General features: G+C 38.6%; 4 protein-coding genes and 1 non-coding gene across 6 annotated transcripts in view; 3 read left to right on the top strand and 2 right to left on the bottom strand.

Moving 5' to 3' along the window:
* LOC145907296 (uncharacterized) overlaps positions 1–1,527 on the top strand; it is a 4,375-nt gene extending 2,848 nt beyond the window's left edge. For both annotated transcript variants that reach the window (XM_082994733.1, XM_082994725.1), the window contains 2 exons: positions 1–188; positions 330–1,527. The exon at positions 1–188 is cut by the window's left edge and continues 9 nt beyond it. In XM_082994733.1, coding sequence (XP_082850859.1) covers positions 1–188; positions 330–347 — 206 coding nt within the window. In that variant the 3' untranslated portion in view covers positions 348–1,527. The remainder of the gene's footprint in view (positions 189–329) is intronic.
* Positions 1,528–4,635: 3,108 nt separating this feature from the next.
* Positions 4,636–4,708, top strand: Trnaa-agc (transfer RNA alanine (anticodon AGC)). The gene has a single exon. It is a non-coding gene; the product is annotated as a tRNA-Ala (tRNA).
* A 253-nt stretch (positions 4,709–4,961) lies between these two features.
* Positions 4,962–6,757, top strand: LOC145907390 (transmembrane protein 53-B-like). Its single transcript, XM_082994810.1, has 5 exons — positions 4,962–5,075; positions 5,163–5,312; positions 5,392–5,540; positions 5,612–5,809; positions 6,292–6,757. The coding sequence occupies exons 1-5, from the start codon at positions 5,021–5,023 to the stop codon at positions 6,538–6,540; spliced, it is 801 nt and encodes a 266-aa protein (XP_082850936.1). The 5' UTR covers positions 4,962–5,020; the 3' UTR covers positions 6,541–6,757.
* Positions 6,758–6,769: 12 nt separating this feature from the next.
* On the bottom strand, positions 6,770–8,442 carry LOC145907412 (UDP-N-acetylglucosamine transferase subunit ALG14-like). The gene is made up of 4 exons (XM_082994830.1): positions 8,228–8,442; positions 7,678–7,843; positions 7,440–7,599; positions 6,770–7,169 (listed from the first exon to the last, which is right to left on the bottom strand). Exons 1-4 carry the CDS (start codon positions 8,346–8,348, stop codon positions 6,996–6,998), a joined length of 621 nt encoding a protein of 206 aa, XP_082850956.1. The 5' UTR covers positions 8,349–8,442; the 3' UTR covers positions 6,770–6,995.
* Positions 8,443–8,580: 138 nt separating this feature from the next.
* Positions 8,581–15,533, bottom strand: LOC145907212 (cytosolic phospholipase A2-like). The gene is made up of 20 exons (XM_082994645.1): positions 15,456–15,533; positions 15,169–15,244; positions 14,679–14,824; positions 14,114–14,218; positions 14,021–14,058; positions 13,780–13,915; positions 13,585–13,721; positions 13,319–13,447; positions 13,120–13,213; positions 12,261–12,375; positions 11,989–12,210; positions 11,819–11,880; positions 11,415–11,640; positions 11,165–11,282; positions 10,004–10,140; positions 9,867–9,944; positions 9,694–9,806; positions 9,251–9,458; positions 8,772–8,908; positions 8,581–8,719 (listed from the first exon to the last, which is right to left on the bottom strand). Exons 1-20 carry the CDS (start codon positions 15,519–15,521, stop codon positions 8,645–8,647), a joined length of 2,418 nt encoding a protein of 805 aa, XP_082850771.1. The 5' UTR covers positions 15,522–15,533; the 3' UTR covers positions 8,581–8,644.
* Between the last annotated feature and the right edge of the window lie 478 nt (positions 15,534–16,011).

Raw genomic sequence — 16,011 nt, 5'->3', positions numbered from 1 at the left:
GCTCATTGTTGGCTGCAGGGGCAAGTGGCCAAATTTCATCTGAAAATGACCCACAATCCCCCTCACCTGTGAACGTTGCCATGGCCACAGGTCAACTTAACCAGCAGTCTCCGTCCATCTCGTCAGCCTCCGCTTCATATGCGTACCCTCCTCACCACTTGGTGGCACAGTCATCTGCATTGCAACAAGTAGGTTACAGCTCCATTATTAATGTATAAGTCCATACAGAAGGTTATTGTTTTGATATTGGGAAAATCTTTGGGTTTGTCAACTATATTTCGAAAACAGCTTTGATAAATTTTTCTTTCAATTTAAATAATTTTGTTCAGCAATTCCCTCGAAGATGAACTGCATGCAGTTTCCCACTGTTCAATGTAAGGTGGTCAGATCTGTACAGGACATTGTCATTCTCGTTGGTGGAAAGCCACCCCTGACGCGTGTAAGTTACTGCGCCAAAAACCTCACAGCTATTCCGGTGCTTGAATTTGGAGAGCTTCCTTGTGCGGGATTTTCAGGGAAGTTTCCAACCCAGGCTTTCCATTCAAAAATCGGTCTGTGTTGTTCGCCCCCAGATGCCCTGGGTACGGCAGCTTGATCGTTTGCAAGCACACAAGTCTTCAATAGCAAGGTGTTCAGGTGCACACGCGACATACCTCGCTCCGTTGCACTTTTTATTTTTGCCAATTATTTTAGCCCCTCCCCCACCAATCGCGATCAACCCAAGTATGACGTGATCAATTACCTTGGCGACACGTTTGCCTGTAAGTGCAGTGGTCTATGTGCCTTTTCAAGCAATTGTTGCCCACAACCCCTACATGTTCCTGTAATACCTCGCCTGTCTGTAGGCCACTGTTTAATATTGGACCTCACATTACACGTGGTACTTCGGAGCAGGACAATTCGGACCACAAGTCACGTGTTTGCTACCTCATCGAGAAACGCGCGCATTTTTTTTATTATTTTTTTAACCTTTGTATCTCTGTCGCTAACTCCCAGCGGCCGGGTGACAAATTCTTCTGTAGCAAAATCGACCAATCAGTGGGAAGAACGTCACCGATGACGTGGCATGTCACGCCTTGTACATAAGTAACACTTGTTTTTTGCCGCCTTGTTAATTAGTGACATGTAACTAACCATACGTAGTTAATTGTTGAAGCTGGGTTATTGGTAGCGACCAAAGGCCTTTCCACACATATCGCCTTCTGCCCACATCAAAGTCTTGCTTAACAAGTTCACCCAAATCCCCTACCACCATATATATGTGTATATCTACTTTTGTAACAGTTACTGCCAACTTTTTTTCTTGTGTGCTTTCATCTTCAAATGTAGTTTCGGTTGAATTTTTGCCCCAAACCGTTTTTTTTAGCATCTCAGGGATGCCTTGAAAATAATCGGACTCCCTGATATTTGAAATCCTCTGAAATCTCGTCCTTCGTGGTCTTCTTATTTCCTCTGTTCAATTCAGTACAACCAGTATTACATCCAGTTGTGGACTAATAGCAATAACTAATAAAATCAATTGTGGTAGATAGTGTGGATACATTTCAATCAGCAACGTATACGCGCTGCAAATAAAGCGTTTGTGATTAGGATGCACCGAAAGTTCGGTTTGCCGAATTTAATCGGCCGAAAGTAAGGAATTTATCATTATAATTCGACCGACAATGAAACTTTTTTACTGCATGCAACGATGATACGCAAAGTTTAATATAGATTAGAACCTATCGATTGTGTTCGTTTATTGTCACTGAATTAATGAAAATCAAAGCATTTTGTACAGCAGTAGAGGTTATTCTTGCAAATAAAAGGCTTTATGATAGGATAGGTCCAATCCAGAACATATATTTGTTTAAATTTATTGCGTTTAAAAGAGATGGATACCAAAATTAGTTTCGGTTTATGGTTTGGGACGAATAAAAAAATTGCTGTTTCGGTGCACCACTAGTTTGTGATCCCAAGACAGTGAAGGGTCGCACATAAATTGTCGGAAGATTTTGAAGGTGTAGATGGAATTGCATCACCGCGAACCCAACATCAAACCTGTCCAGAAAGTCCCGGTGAGACAACATGCTGCCTGCAGGTCCTGTCAGAACAAAATGAGACCAAAAGCCATGATCTGAGAGATCGAAAACTATGATCTGAGAGATCACATTGTGATCTGTTAGACCGAGAACCAAGATCTGTTTATTTGTGGAAACAGTCGCAAATATATAGGGATACATCAAAGACGAGAGAGAAACAAAGAGACAACCGCTGCGACCACTCGACAAAGGGGACCCGGAAGAAGCAGCGCAAGTTGAAAGACGCAACGCAAGCGAGACAACCAGCGATGGCGTCAGAAAGACGGGTGTAAATGTAAAAGTAGAAAACAGTTTCAGAAGACCAAGTTAAAACAAAATATTTAAGTGTTTCGAATCATGACAAGCCGAATTCCCTGCATATAGCTTCCCAACCGGACAAGTGTTTTCCGAAAACTAGTTCATGCGCGTGCAATAATCCAAGTCCTCCACATATAAAGTTGTCCGACATGGCATGCTCTCTGCATCTCGTGAAGTGCGTTGTAAGTATAGATGACTTCATCGTAATGACAATTTTCTTCACGAAGCACGTGAAGTGGGAATTGACGAGCATTGCCAAGGACTTCATCTTTGTTGCTTGGACGTGGATGCGTCGATTTTGCGCCGCGGTTTCGGGGAAAACTTGAGTGGAATAGGCGTAGTGAATCGTCGTAATACTGCTTTGAAACGGTTGAAGTATAACTGGAGAAGGCAAAATTTCACGAAAGAGTAAACCGTGCATTAGGATTACAAAAAAAGGAAAGGTGGTAATTTTAGGCTAGGTTTGCTATACGCATGTCGGTAAACAAACTTGCCAAATCATTAAAAAAACATGCACGGAATATATCAACAGCACAACCTTTGCCGTCTACTGCCCGTTGACCTTGGCTGTGCCAACTGATCTATCCCTAACTAAAAATGGAGCAAGGACTTTGATCCCTATGAGGCAAAAAAATGCAGGCAGTGAAGAGGTGGCCTTGCCGCAATCACCGTGAACGACATGCCTCTAGTGTCGTGCTTCTCGCGTTCGGAAGGCTTTCTAAAACGTACCCATCGCGGCACTTTGGTCCGCTTGGTTAAGGCATGTAGACTTACCTGGCATATAATTATGTGAGGAAATATAACACGCAGTAAAAAATCAAAAACTACTGTTTCGGCGACATGCGTTAACAAACCTATACCTTAAAACTACCTGGAAGGGAAAAGTGGTAAAGTTAAGAAACACATTTTGTGACGAAAATAAGGAAAAAAATAGTAGTTTAACATTACAAAACAAACTTCTCAGCTGTGTGGCGTTGCACTTGAATTTCATTGACTCCGGCATCAGAGGGTATCGCTCTTGATTTGATCTGACTCCAGCATCAGAAGGCGTTGTGCCCGAGATCGCGTCGGGGTCGCCAGAAATGAAGGGTCGCACATGAATTGTCGGAAGATTTTGAAGGTGTAGATGGAATTGCATCACCGCGAACCCAACATCAAACCTGTCCAGAAAGTCCCGGTGAGACAACATGCTGCCTGCAGGTCCTGTCAGAACAAAATGAGACCAAAAGCCATGATCTGAGAGATCGAAAACCATGATCCAGGAGAGACCACACCATGATCTGCCAGACCGAGAACCAAGATATGCCCACCTGCGGAAACAGTCGCAAATACACAGGGACACACCAAAGACGAGAGAGAAACAAAGAGACAACCGCTGCGACCACGCGACAAAGGGGACCCGGAAGAAGCAGCGCAAGCCGAAAGACGCAACGCAAGCGAGACAACCAGCGATGGCGTCAGAAAGACTGGTGTAAATGTAAAAGAGTAGAAAACAGTTTCAGAAGACCAAGTTAAAACAAAATATTAAAGTGTTTCGAATCATGACCAGCCGAATTCCCTACAACAGCTTGGGGATATTTCTGTGTTCGAAAAACCTAATTCACGTAAAGGTGTTTGACAAAATCCAGTCAAGAATATCAACTACCCACGATTTATTTCTGCTCACTTTTCTAAACTAAAATCTACGTTTTGTTGTCATAAGATGACCAAACTGCTTCACTAATAAAAACTGGTCACTACACTGTCATCTAGTAGGGCAAAAAGCGAATGTTTGAACGCCATATTTGTTTTTATTTTCTTACCCTTTTTTTCACTAAATGACAATGACATATTTTACGTTTCGCAACGAATTGTCCATTGTGTTTCTAACCGAGCCTGAAATTTCGCACAAAAAAACAATTAACTCTGTACAATTACAGATAATAATTTTGTTCTGTTGCAACACTATACTTTGTTACGTCAGCATGCATGCAGTGTAGATCAGGGTTGGCAACTTTTTGAACGTAGTTCGTAAATAAAAGGAAAAATGTTTGTGCTTTCTGACAAAGTGTTTGTGATAAAATATACGGCAGATGTTACGAAATTATCCGTAACCGCTACATTGCTTTATTTGCTTTTTTCGCTCTTATGTAAGTAAATTTAGCACCATTAATTAAATCCCACAATAGCCTAAACACCAAATACAACATAGAAATCTTTGCCTAATTAAAAGTATAGAGAGCAATAAAACTAACAAAATATCACTGTCGTGTTCACTGGGGATGTAGCTCAGATGGTAGAGCGCGCGCTTAGCATGCGCGAGGTACGGGGATCGATGCCCCGCATCTCCATTCTTTCATATTTTGTTCAAATCCGTTGTTGTTTTGTTGCGAAACATGGCGTTTGCTTTATTCTTAGTGTTTTTTTGTGTGATAAATACTACTTGTTCTTTTCTCGTATTGGAAACTTATTCGCCCAATTGTCGAGATTTAGCGCAGGACCTTTTTCAATTGTCTTGTTTGTAAGGTTTACTGCTATTCGAGTGTTCATGTCAAGTATTTTTTTGCTTTTCTTTTTAATTTCTGTTGGTCTATGTTTAGGCCTTCAACATTGTCAGGTACGCTTTTATTAATTGTAGTAGTTGCAGTATTTTGTACGTCGATATGTCCTTTGAAAAGGAGCAAGATGACATTGAATACAACATAACTTTTCCTACACGTAAGCAATTTACCTGAATAAGATTTTGTATCTTCACTTTGGTCAATACATTGCTCTTTTTATTTGTACTTAAAAATTTTTCTCAAGCAAACGGAAATGAAATTGAACCTGTGGTATTTCTTCTTGGGTGGTATGGTGCTAAGGACAAATATTTGTCAAAGTACTGTGATATTTGGGCAAATGAAGGGTGTACAACAATCAGATACATACACAAAAGTTCAAACATATTTTTTCAAGGTTGGTTTTTAGATTACTAGTCATGATTGACTGGATTATATTTCACGTTTTTGATTCGCTTATTTTTATTCATTTAAAGACCCAGCCACATCAAAAAGTCTGAGATATGCTGCTAAAAAACTGCTTCAGTTGCTTGACGATTATGGCTTACGCTCTAATCCAGTCTTAATTCATACTTTCAGCAATGGAGGTTATTTTATATACTACCATCTGGCGGATTTAATTGAGGTCAGCATGACAATTTTAACTTTTGTATGTTTGAAAACTTTTGGACAAAGCCATTTCTAATTTATTTACAGATGGAGGAAGTAAACATGATTGGGGCAGTTTTTGATAGTTGTCCTGCAAGGTTGGATATCCTGTCAGGGGCTAGAGCAATTTACTATTCTGGCAAAATGTCCCTGCTTGTTTCTATTCTTACAATCTTGGGCTTTACCTTGTATTCACTATTTTTCAAACTTTTTCAATTCTTTTCAAATAAAAATGATATTTTTCAGGTAAACAAAACATGTTTTAGTTATTATTCATGAACAGTTGGACCTCATTCATTCGGACACTTAGTTCTGTTGCATAATATCGGTTTATCTGGGTATTTTAAATTAACAAACTGGAAAGTATAAGGGGTAAAATATACGGTAAAAAATATGTTTTTTGTCACATAGCAGTGTTTTTGTATGTTTGGATTATTGAGGTCTGACAGAAATTGAAGACAAAACAAGACTTTCAATTTTAATCATATTTAGACAAAATACTTTAATGTTTGAAACTTACAACTGTAGTGATCATTGAATTAAAGATATTTTGTGCTGCTTCAAACATAAAGGTTTGAATGTGGCATGTTTTCAATTACACGTAGATCAAAAGCGTGGGCATTCTTGGTTGTGAAGTGATTAACATTTTGATTAAAACCAGAGGTCACAAATTTGCTATTAACGACTCGGAAAATGTTGATGGTTTTAACATATTTAATTCCACACAGAATTCAGCAGAACACCGAGGACAGCGGTGGCCTGGTTTGTACTTGTATTCTTCTGCTGATGTCATTGTTCCCTCTCGTTTCATCAAAGAAATGTTTGGCCACCGGGGGGCAGTGTCAGCAAGTTATATGCATGATTTCCAGACTTCCCCGCACTGCATGCACTACAAGGTTCACCCAGAGGTGTATCTTAACAAGTGTGTAGAATTTTTAAGCAAGTGTTTGGAGGATTTTGATGAAAATTTGACATGAAATTTCTATTGTGCAATTTGTGTTAAATTTAATTTGCTTAAATGGCAGAAAATGTTTGTTGTAAAAGAAAACAGTTTCACACTAAATGTGATATCACACATTTGCTGTTTTGTTCAGTTTTTTTTCCTTTTTGTAAATTTGTCAGCTTTAAGCTTGTTAAACAAAAGTAAATTGCATTCTCAACATATTACCTAATTGCAATTGTATTATATTACCTATTTGCATTAAGAATATAATTTTTTAACACAAGCAAAGTGTTGGTTGAAGTGTTTGACAGAGACAAATTCTAAGTAACAACAGGCAATAATATAAACAACAATAATATCAGTGTGTGTAAATTGACAATTAAGATGTTGGTGGCCATTGTGACCATAAGAATCTATGAAACCTACTCAATAGTTGGGCAGAGATAAATGCAGTGAATGCTTCAATTATGCCAGACAAAGACAAAGTTTTTACACAAGACGACCACCAAGGTAGGTTGCACGAGGATATTTCACCAATAGTTGTGGCCACTGAACATAAAATTTGTTTGAGAAGAAGTAAAGCAACTTTCCACTGAGTGACATGCTTGTTACTCGGCAAACACTTTCCACAAACACAATGTCTGTGTTGCAGACTCCAATCACCTACAACATGTAATTGGTTGGTAACATAAGGATTAAAACATTTAGGAAGAGACTTATTGCCAACATCTGTGCTCAATACAAACAAAATAAATGTTTTCCCAAGACAAACAACAACAATTCAATACTGTAATCTATAAACATTAAATTCTTATTGAAGGTTTTTGCTTGGGTTCTTATAATTCAATACAAATTACCGATGATAAGTAACTTATGAAATATTTCTTCTCTGTCCAACTTTTGGAAAACGCTTTTAGTTTCAAAGACTTTCACCTTGTATATGATTACAACAATACAAAGTGGAATACATGTTCCTGGACCATTACAAATCAAAACATCAGGATTACATTTCCAAACAATTGGAAAAGAAGCCAAACATGCTAGAAATGTTGTGTAAATGGTGCTTCCCCATGATTGAGAAACCTCCCGGCTCCTGAAAGAATAAAAGTGATGAAAAATCCTGGAATCTCTTGTCGTGGAATAATGACAAAACTTATTTCCTATATTTTACCGCGGGATTCGAAAAACATCAAGCTCCTCATTGCCCGTCTGTTGAGTTTCAAAATCTTTAATTTTTTTCAAACTCATTTTGTCGGTATTGGCAACCACATAACAATGTGGTTTGAAAGTTGGCGGTAAACTTTCAAGCAATCGAATAAGTTCAGTAGTGTGGCCTCCTAGATAAGGAAAAATCCAGTAATTTTGTGCCCAAATGAATTTGTAAGTCGGAGTTCCACAGAACAAATATTTTTGTGAAACGTTTTCTTATATAAGAGTTAGAAAACTAGTTGATTGTATCTTCAAATTAGTTAAAATTGGGAATTGAATACAAAATTTTGACATGAGTAAAATACCAACTGAGTAGCATTCCTTGAATAAAAGTTATTTAAAAAATGTCTCATAATATCATCTCCGGTTGCCCATATACATAACAATATTCCATGTTACTATGCCACAACAAACTTAATGTGGCAGCAATATAAATTTTAGGAAACACTTTTCAATTAATATTGTGTTTGGCATTTTACAACAAGTTTTCTGACAATTGAAATTATGTTTACCTGATCCTGCAATAGCCAAAATGCTCCTTTGATGTAATCTTTTTGTTGGTTTATCTTGAAGGCGCCACAAAACATACAATAAACGAAGCAAAAGGGCAGCAAGGAAAACCAAGAATAACATTGTCCTAAAATGGCCTCCAAGGTTTTACATAATGCAACTGTTTAAAATATACTTACATATATTATAGATCATATTTCTCTTAAAATATTGACGAAATTCTGAAACCAAAATATCTTAATTCCGTTTTTACCTTTTTCACAAACAATTTTTCTCTGACGTAACAACTGTTACATAAAAGTACCACATGGTAAAGTCCCACTGAAAATAAATATTGTTCAATTTATTTTTATTGGTCACTGTATTCCGATTTCTGAATAATGAATAATCAGCGAAAAATACAAAATCGACAAAAACAATTATTCCTTCGTTGCTTGTCTTGCCAGAACACGTCTTTTTCTTTCAGTAGCCCGTGCAATGGCCGACTTTATGACCTGACAAAGAAAAATTCGTAAAACATTTAACTTTCTAGCCTTTCATAAATACCTCTATGTTACTCATGACGTTGAAATACATTAATTCACGCAATCTCTCAAACTGTAACTCGTCGTAGCAAAGGTTTGTGGTGGTGTACGGCGAATTCTCACCAAATACATTAAACTTATTGAAGTCCTTGTTCGTTTCTGAAAGAACAAATTAAAAAAAAATTTTAATTTAAAAAAATGGAAATCCTTCTTCACGTTTCATAATTAAACTTCAGTGTTTTGATGCTCAAGTGCAGCTTACTTACACTACTGAGCATATTGTTTTGATGCTCAAGTGCAGCTTACTTACACTACTGAGCATATTGTTTTGATGCTCAAGTGCAGCTTATACTTACACTACTGAGCATATTGTTAAGTAGTGTGTAGTGAACACAAGTGCTTCAATTGTATTTTTATTCTTTATGGTTTTGTGTATTTTCTTCAACCGACATTAAAGTTTTTCGCCATGACAAGAAACTTTTAGAATTAAAACAGACTCACTAAAATCTTCACATCTTGGTACGAAATTCTCCACTTCCTTAAACTTCTTGTTACATAGAGTAAACCATATCACAATAGGACATTCGTCGTCATTCTCGTCTTCTAAAACAATGCATTCGGTCGGTGGAAGTCGGAGAATCGATTTGAAATTAAAGAATGGGAATTTCAATCCTTCCTTCCATGCGTTTGTTGCCGCTGACAGTAGCGTCTATGACGTAACAACACACCTTTTGTTTTAAAGACGTTTTGGGAACATTAAAAAATACTCAGTTACTTACGTAGAGGATCAATGATAACAACCACAACACCAGCATTGCAAGGTTTTGTTAAGCTCGTTTCTTTGTCGGTTTCAAACCAGAATAAATCAAAATTTATTGGACAAAAGTTGAAAATAAGATACTAAAATTTACTCATGTTTCCGCTTAGTTCTGCAGATAACTTACCACAGGCTGGAATACTTCATCAGATATCCAATCAGAAAAGTCGGTGACGATTAAAACGTTGGTTCCTCTCTGAGTGCGAAGAGGGATATCGGCGGCCACGTTGTTATGGCAAGCTACAAATTAAAGTTTAACTGGTTTCACCAACCCTCAATCCCAGGGACATCTCAACCTACCTGCATCTACGAGTGAAATGACCTTCTTGTTAACCGACATCTTCCTCACCAACTTCCTCTTTGATTTTGAGCACCCGCCTACAAACGTGAGAGTGGCATAAGATTAATGATGTCATCAGGGAGTGACGTAACCTTACTTGTGTCGCATTTTATTTCTGGAACTCCGTGTGGGTTGAGGGCAAAGTTGGGAAGCTTCCTCAGATTGTAGGTGAAGTTAAACAACTTCCCTGTGCGTCCCACGTAACTATCTCTGTCACCTTTCATCGCAGTGTTCCTGAAATTTTAGCTTTTGTTGAGTTTGGGAGTTGTGCAAGTTCCTCGTGGTGAGATATAAAATACCGAATCATAAAAGCATTAGAAAAGTTGTCGGAAGGTTCACTGGATCAAATGACAAACCTGACAATACCGACAGTTAAAGATTACGTAGAAGTTTGTGTTTAAGGCCCGTTTACACACGAACACAGTTTGGTACGGCACAGTCTGGCACACACGGCGTTTACACTACTGGAATAATCGAACACGACTACAGGGATTTCCCTGTAATGAACACGAAACGGACAAGTGCAAGTGACAAGTTACGTTGATAATTTTTAAGGATGTCAGTCTTGCCTTGCATTTCTCGGCCCCGCCAGCGATATTATAGGTACAAATTGAAGTTGTTGCTATTGGCTGTACGTATTCTTCAACAAAAAGCATGTACTGTTTTACATAGTTAAGGCATGTACTGCTTTTACGTAATTTTTTACGACGCAAGGTAACACTACAGTATGTTGAACCAAACAGCACAGATTATGAAAACAAAGATGGTATAATTGAACCAATGGTTTTCCACAGCAGCATCCCGCTTAGACGCCGTTCTACACACCGCTTTGTAATGCAGTTACGGCACCATTTCACACGCTCAAAACAATCGCTCACATGTCAAACGCGGTCACATCACACAACCAGAACTAAAATAATATATGTCCTCTCCTTTTAAGCAGTCGCCTTGCACTCTCGCATTAATGTGTGCTGAAATGTGCCCAACTGTGTCCGAATTTATGCTCGTCGAGCAAAAGCGAGCACATCCCAGCACAGACCGGCACATCCCATCCCAGCACAACTCAGCACGCGCGCACAATAAAACAAACATGGAATCGTCTGCAGTGTAAACGGGCCAGAGGCACACGGGCACTGTAGACTGTTCTTTTAGAGGAACGTGGTTATTGATTGTCGTTTCTTCCAATGAAAATTTGTGTGTATCTCCATCCACTGATTGTTAATTGAAACAACTTTAAAAACAAAAAAAAAGGATTTACTTCAAAAGGTTGAAAGCGAATGAGGATCTGACGCGCCCGGCGAGTGAATCTGGGTTGTTATTTGTCCCCATTATACGTTCTCTGACGTAACCAACAGCTTTCGTGATAATCCCTCCGCCTGGAATAAAACAACATTTTGTCAATAATGCTGATGGCGTCACCTATATCGTTCCTTTAGTTTCAGCAAAACTTAATGGAATTCAAAACATGTTTTTTTATTATTTTTGTTACAACTTATTTAAGAAGGAACCGAAATATGATGAAGGTTTATCCGGAGATTTTATCTTCGGCGTCCGGAGGTGAGTGATTATCTCATCGTTCTCGAATCGAATTTCCTCCGGAGTTTTTGTCTTTTCTTCCTCCTCGTTAAAAGTGAATATTCGGTCGTCCTCTTGTGCTGCTATGTCGTCATCATTATCATCATGTATGACGTCGTCTTCTTCGTCATCTGTGTCTCCAGAAGCATCTGAAGCCAACTGGAAGAAATCTTCGTGTTTACAAATCATTCAAGTTTTGATGGAAATTTAAACATTCACACGTGGAGTGAAACGACCTCAAACCGAAAGTGTTTCCATGTCAAGGTTATGCACTTTATTATTTTAAATCCCATCCTGATCATTTTGTTTGTGGCGAAATGCCAGCAAAGTAACTCACGTCAACTTGGTCGGCGTTTTCAAAATCAACAACACTGGCTTTCCTATCCAGACGAAGTCGATCTAAGGAAAGTTGAAAATATTTTAAAGGAAATTACATCAGGACCTGTTCCATTTTATTCGTTGTAGCGATTAGATTAATTGCTAGAAATATTCATCTGTCTCCCTCACCCATGAAATCAATGAAGTCCTCTTCAACTTCACCGAAGCCTGGAGTTGCAGCGAAGAGGAGCGCCAGAGCAGCTCCCGTTATTCCCTGATGCAGATGAAGAGGAAACTCAGGACATTTTCTCACTAAAGCCCCCGCGTTCCAGATTGATCCGACATCCTCCGGTCGCATCCCGATCCCGAACGACGGGAAGGAAATTTCGAAGGGCGAACATTCCATGTAAGCTGCAGGAAACAACATTAAAAATTTGAAAGTTCAGAAAATAAATGGTTACCATGGAAACTGCTCGACAAAACTGTGTTCTTCACGTGCAGGGAAATGAAAAGGGGAAGCGGAAGTGACGCATCTTCAACGTATTCACGCATGTCGGAAAGTTTGCTTCCCAAGTTCTGAAAACAAAAATAATGTTCCATCATTCAACGACGTTGGAGGCATACGAAGGGCAATTATGGACAAAACTTCAAGAGAAATAAGTCAAGTTATACAAAATAATATATCCTTGATCCTTTGCAAATGTAAGAACAATTTCCCCATAAATTAAATACATGATAAACAGGGGCGTATCCAGGAATTTTTAAAGGGGGGGTCCAAATTTTGTAGGGAATTCCCCGATTTTCAGGTGTAAACTAAGGTTAATTGTGGGCGAGAATCGCAAAATACGAACGCCGGTGTTCGCGCTAATCGTCACATAAACGGTGGCTTTCTGGCTTGCGCAAGTGTGACGTTATGGAACACTCGATGCAAGTTACTGCTTTCAAAGTTTAACAACTAAACTAATTGACTTTCACGCAAGTAAACCGCTTGTCATTACAACGTGACCACTGAAAAACGACGTTTCGTCCGTAAACTGACGAAAAATGACACTTGTTTCGTAACAATGCAATATGTTTGGTAAGAATGCCAAGTGTTCGGTAACGATGCTCCCTGTTTGGAAACAATGGCGAATGTAAGCACGATGCGGTTTTTAGGTCAACGTCAAAGAAAATTTCTGGTTTTCACGCGGATTTTGACAAAAAAATACAGTGGCGTTTGTTTAGTTATCAAAAAAGACCAAAATATTTCAAAAAAGGGGGGGTCCGGACCCCTCGAACCCCCCCCCTGGATACGCCCATGATGATAAATAACATTTCCACCTCTTTCCCCAGCAAGATGGTTCCGAGGGTGTAACCGCAAAGATCCACAAGTGACGCAGGCTGAGAAAATTTCCTTTTCGTTTTAATGTATTTCCTGCAAACCAACAAAACAAAGTTATGAACAATTCTCGTGCCTTGGTGTGGTTGAGTCGGGACTTGAACCCACAACATTTAGATTTGTCTGTAGAAATAAACTGACCAGTAACTTGCAAAGTGCCAGGGGTCAAGAAACTTCATATAAGCACTTTCCTTCATCTTGATTCTCAAGGACGAGTGAAGAGAGTCAAGGTCAGACATGGACTTTGTCCCGTAAGCAGTGGTCAGATACCTACACAATGAGTCAATAACCTAAGGGAATTTCCTCTAAATGTCGGGATTTCCAAAACATTTTATTGAAAGCAAAAATTTAGAAATAGAATTTGAAAAAAATCATTTCAGTAAAAAGTTGAATAATTGTGACGTCACCAAGCTGAACCGGACAATCCCACAATGTATGAAAGACAATCGAATATTCCAGAATCCTCCAAAGCGTCGATTGTTCCCATTGTCCCAACCATCGCGCGGTAACCTCCGCCGGATGAGCTCAGGGAAATTATTGGCGTCTGGATGACAGCACGGTTATCGTAAGCTTGCAGAAATGTGGACAGTACATTTACGTACCTCCTGTAGGGACGTGGGTGCTTTCTCCGGCTCCAAAAATTTCTTCAAGTTATCGTGGACAATCGGGATTCTGCGCTTTCTGTAGTCTTTCTCACCCGGATGTAAACCAGCACTTAGGCGAAAGTCCGGGACGTCCCTGAAACAATTACCGGTAATTACTTTGGGGATAATCTTAAAATTAACTAAAAAAGCGCTAAAATTGTGTGATTGTTAATTTGGTTCCAAGTGATGGCGGCATTACATTGTTCGAATCTTGATTTCCAAATCCACTTCACAGTCCTGCAAAACACACAACGGTTCAAGTTTGGAAATAAAATTATTTCTCTGTGCGTACCAGTTCAAGACAGAGAGTGACGTGGGAGGTGACGTAATCGCATAACTTGGAAATATCTACGGATGCGTCATCAGAGCAGGAGCTATCCATGTACAGAAGTTTGACCTTGAAACAGCATGTTAGAGGTGAAAACATGGTTAAACATATCCAGGAAAGAATTAAAGTAATTGGCAACATGAACATTGGGGTCCGTTCCTGAAACTTCGTGAAATCGTGTCTAGCATCTAAATCATACGAGAATCTATAAACTTGCTGTATGACGTAACAATCATGCAGTATGTGATTACAAATTATCAGCAAAGACAAAGAGTGCAGTGACTGGTTGGCTTTGGATCAAGCCACCAACATGCGTGTTGTACAAGAAATTGTCACGCAGCGAATTAAGGGCGGATGAGTTTGGCAAATAAGTCAAGTTGTTCATCGCCATGAGATCTACTGCTTTTAAAGATGAACACTAAAATTATAAAGCTGTAAATTAAAAAACCATTATATATATACCAAACACAGATTCGTTACACATAACATGTATGACAAACAACTATAACACTTTTTCATTCATAAATACCAGACAAGGAAATTCTTCTGTCAAATCGACATCGTCGTCAAGGACGAATTTAAACGTTTCGTTTGCTTCGCAGTTAACGTGGACCTTGGTCGTGAATTGATTAAATTCGTAAAGCTGGGGGCAAGTCACCGATATTTTCAACTTGTCTGTGGCCAAAATATTTGTAATTAATCCTTTATATACCTTGAGATAGTAATTAGAAATGGTATAGGCATATTTCAGGTTGATTTAGAAGATTCTTTAGTTAGGAAATGTTAGTTTTAAGGCAGAGGTCTCACGCTGAACCTGACGACCACCGTGGGAAACATTGAATAATTCGTTTTAAAATGTTGAAGTCAGGAAACCGCACAGCTGATGTTGTGTCGCGTGAAACACTGAGAATCAACCGTGGATCACAAAACGCATCAAAACGTTTGTGTGATTTCGCTCCAATATTAAGGATAACAAGACTGAGACCTACCTTAGTTTAAACCACATACAGTTAATTTACCTTTGTACTTGGCAGAATTTGGCACGCGACCTCTTAATATTGTTACAATGAGAATCTTTATCGGTACATATTCGATCTAAACGAAAAACATAGATTTAATTTTGCAAACGTTTTAGGGATTTTCCTGATGAAAATAATACTTAACTTGCAGTTTGTATAAAATAAATTCAAGTTTTTAAAGAAACAACACAGTTTATATGAAAACTGTTGTGGTTGAATTTCGCTACAAAAACGTAATGAAAATATAAGAAATCAAATTTATGAGAGAAAGTTACTGAAACACTCACGATTTTTTCATCGAATTGTCGTTGGAATTCGTCTTCAAATTTGTGGAACTCATCAAGCTGTTCCATACTTCAACCACTTGGCAATGTTTGGTTTAAACTTTCTGTCGCCACATAAGACAGTTTCTTCTTAACTGAGTAATACCACGGCTGCAGCAGTTAGTGGAAGGAAGCGGTCGGAAGCATCTGCTCCTAAAAACTTCCAACATGTTGTTATTATCGATAATAAAAGAAGCGACTGACATCAGTTGGTATTAGAGAATTATAAATATATTCACTAGCTAATTATATATAATTAGCTAGTGAAAGTTGCGCATAACGTTGTGGAAGAAGCTCCATAGACTATCGTACCTTTTAACTTGTAAAGACGAAAATGTTTTGAAGTAAATAGTCTTTCCCTGCGCTTGGCATTGCCTGGGTTTGAGTTAAGATTTGAAAGCTGACCTTTATTTTTTCCCCTTCAAAAATCGCATGTCAATAATGTACAAAGTACATTCCTTCAACAAGTTAAACAGTTAAAGCGATGTTGTAATAAAAAGCACACAGACAACATATCGAT

The sequence above is a fragment of the Ascidia mentula genome, chromosome 1, assembly GCF_947561715.1.
Source record: "Ascidia mentula chromosome 1, kaAscMent1.1, whole genome shotgun sequence".
Classification (NCBI taxonomy): domain Eukaryota; kingdom Metazoa; phylum Chordata; class Ascidiacea; order Phlebobranchia; family Ascidiidae; genus Ascidia; species Ascidia mentula.
Note: the sequence above shows the minus strand (reverse complement) of the source record. Positions and strands in the feature narration are given on the sequence as shown.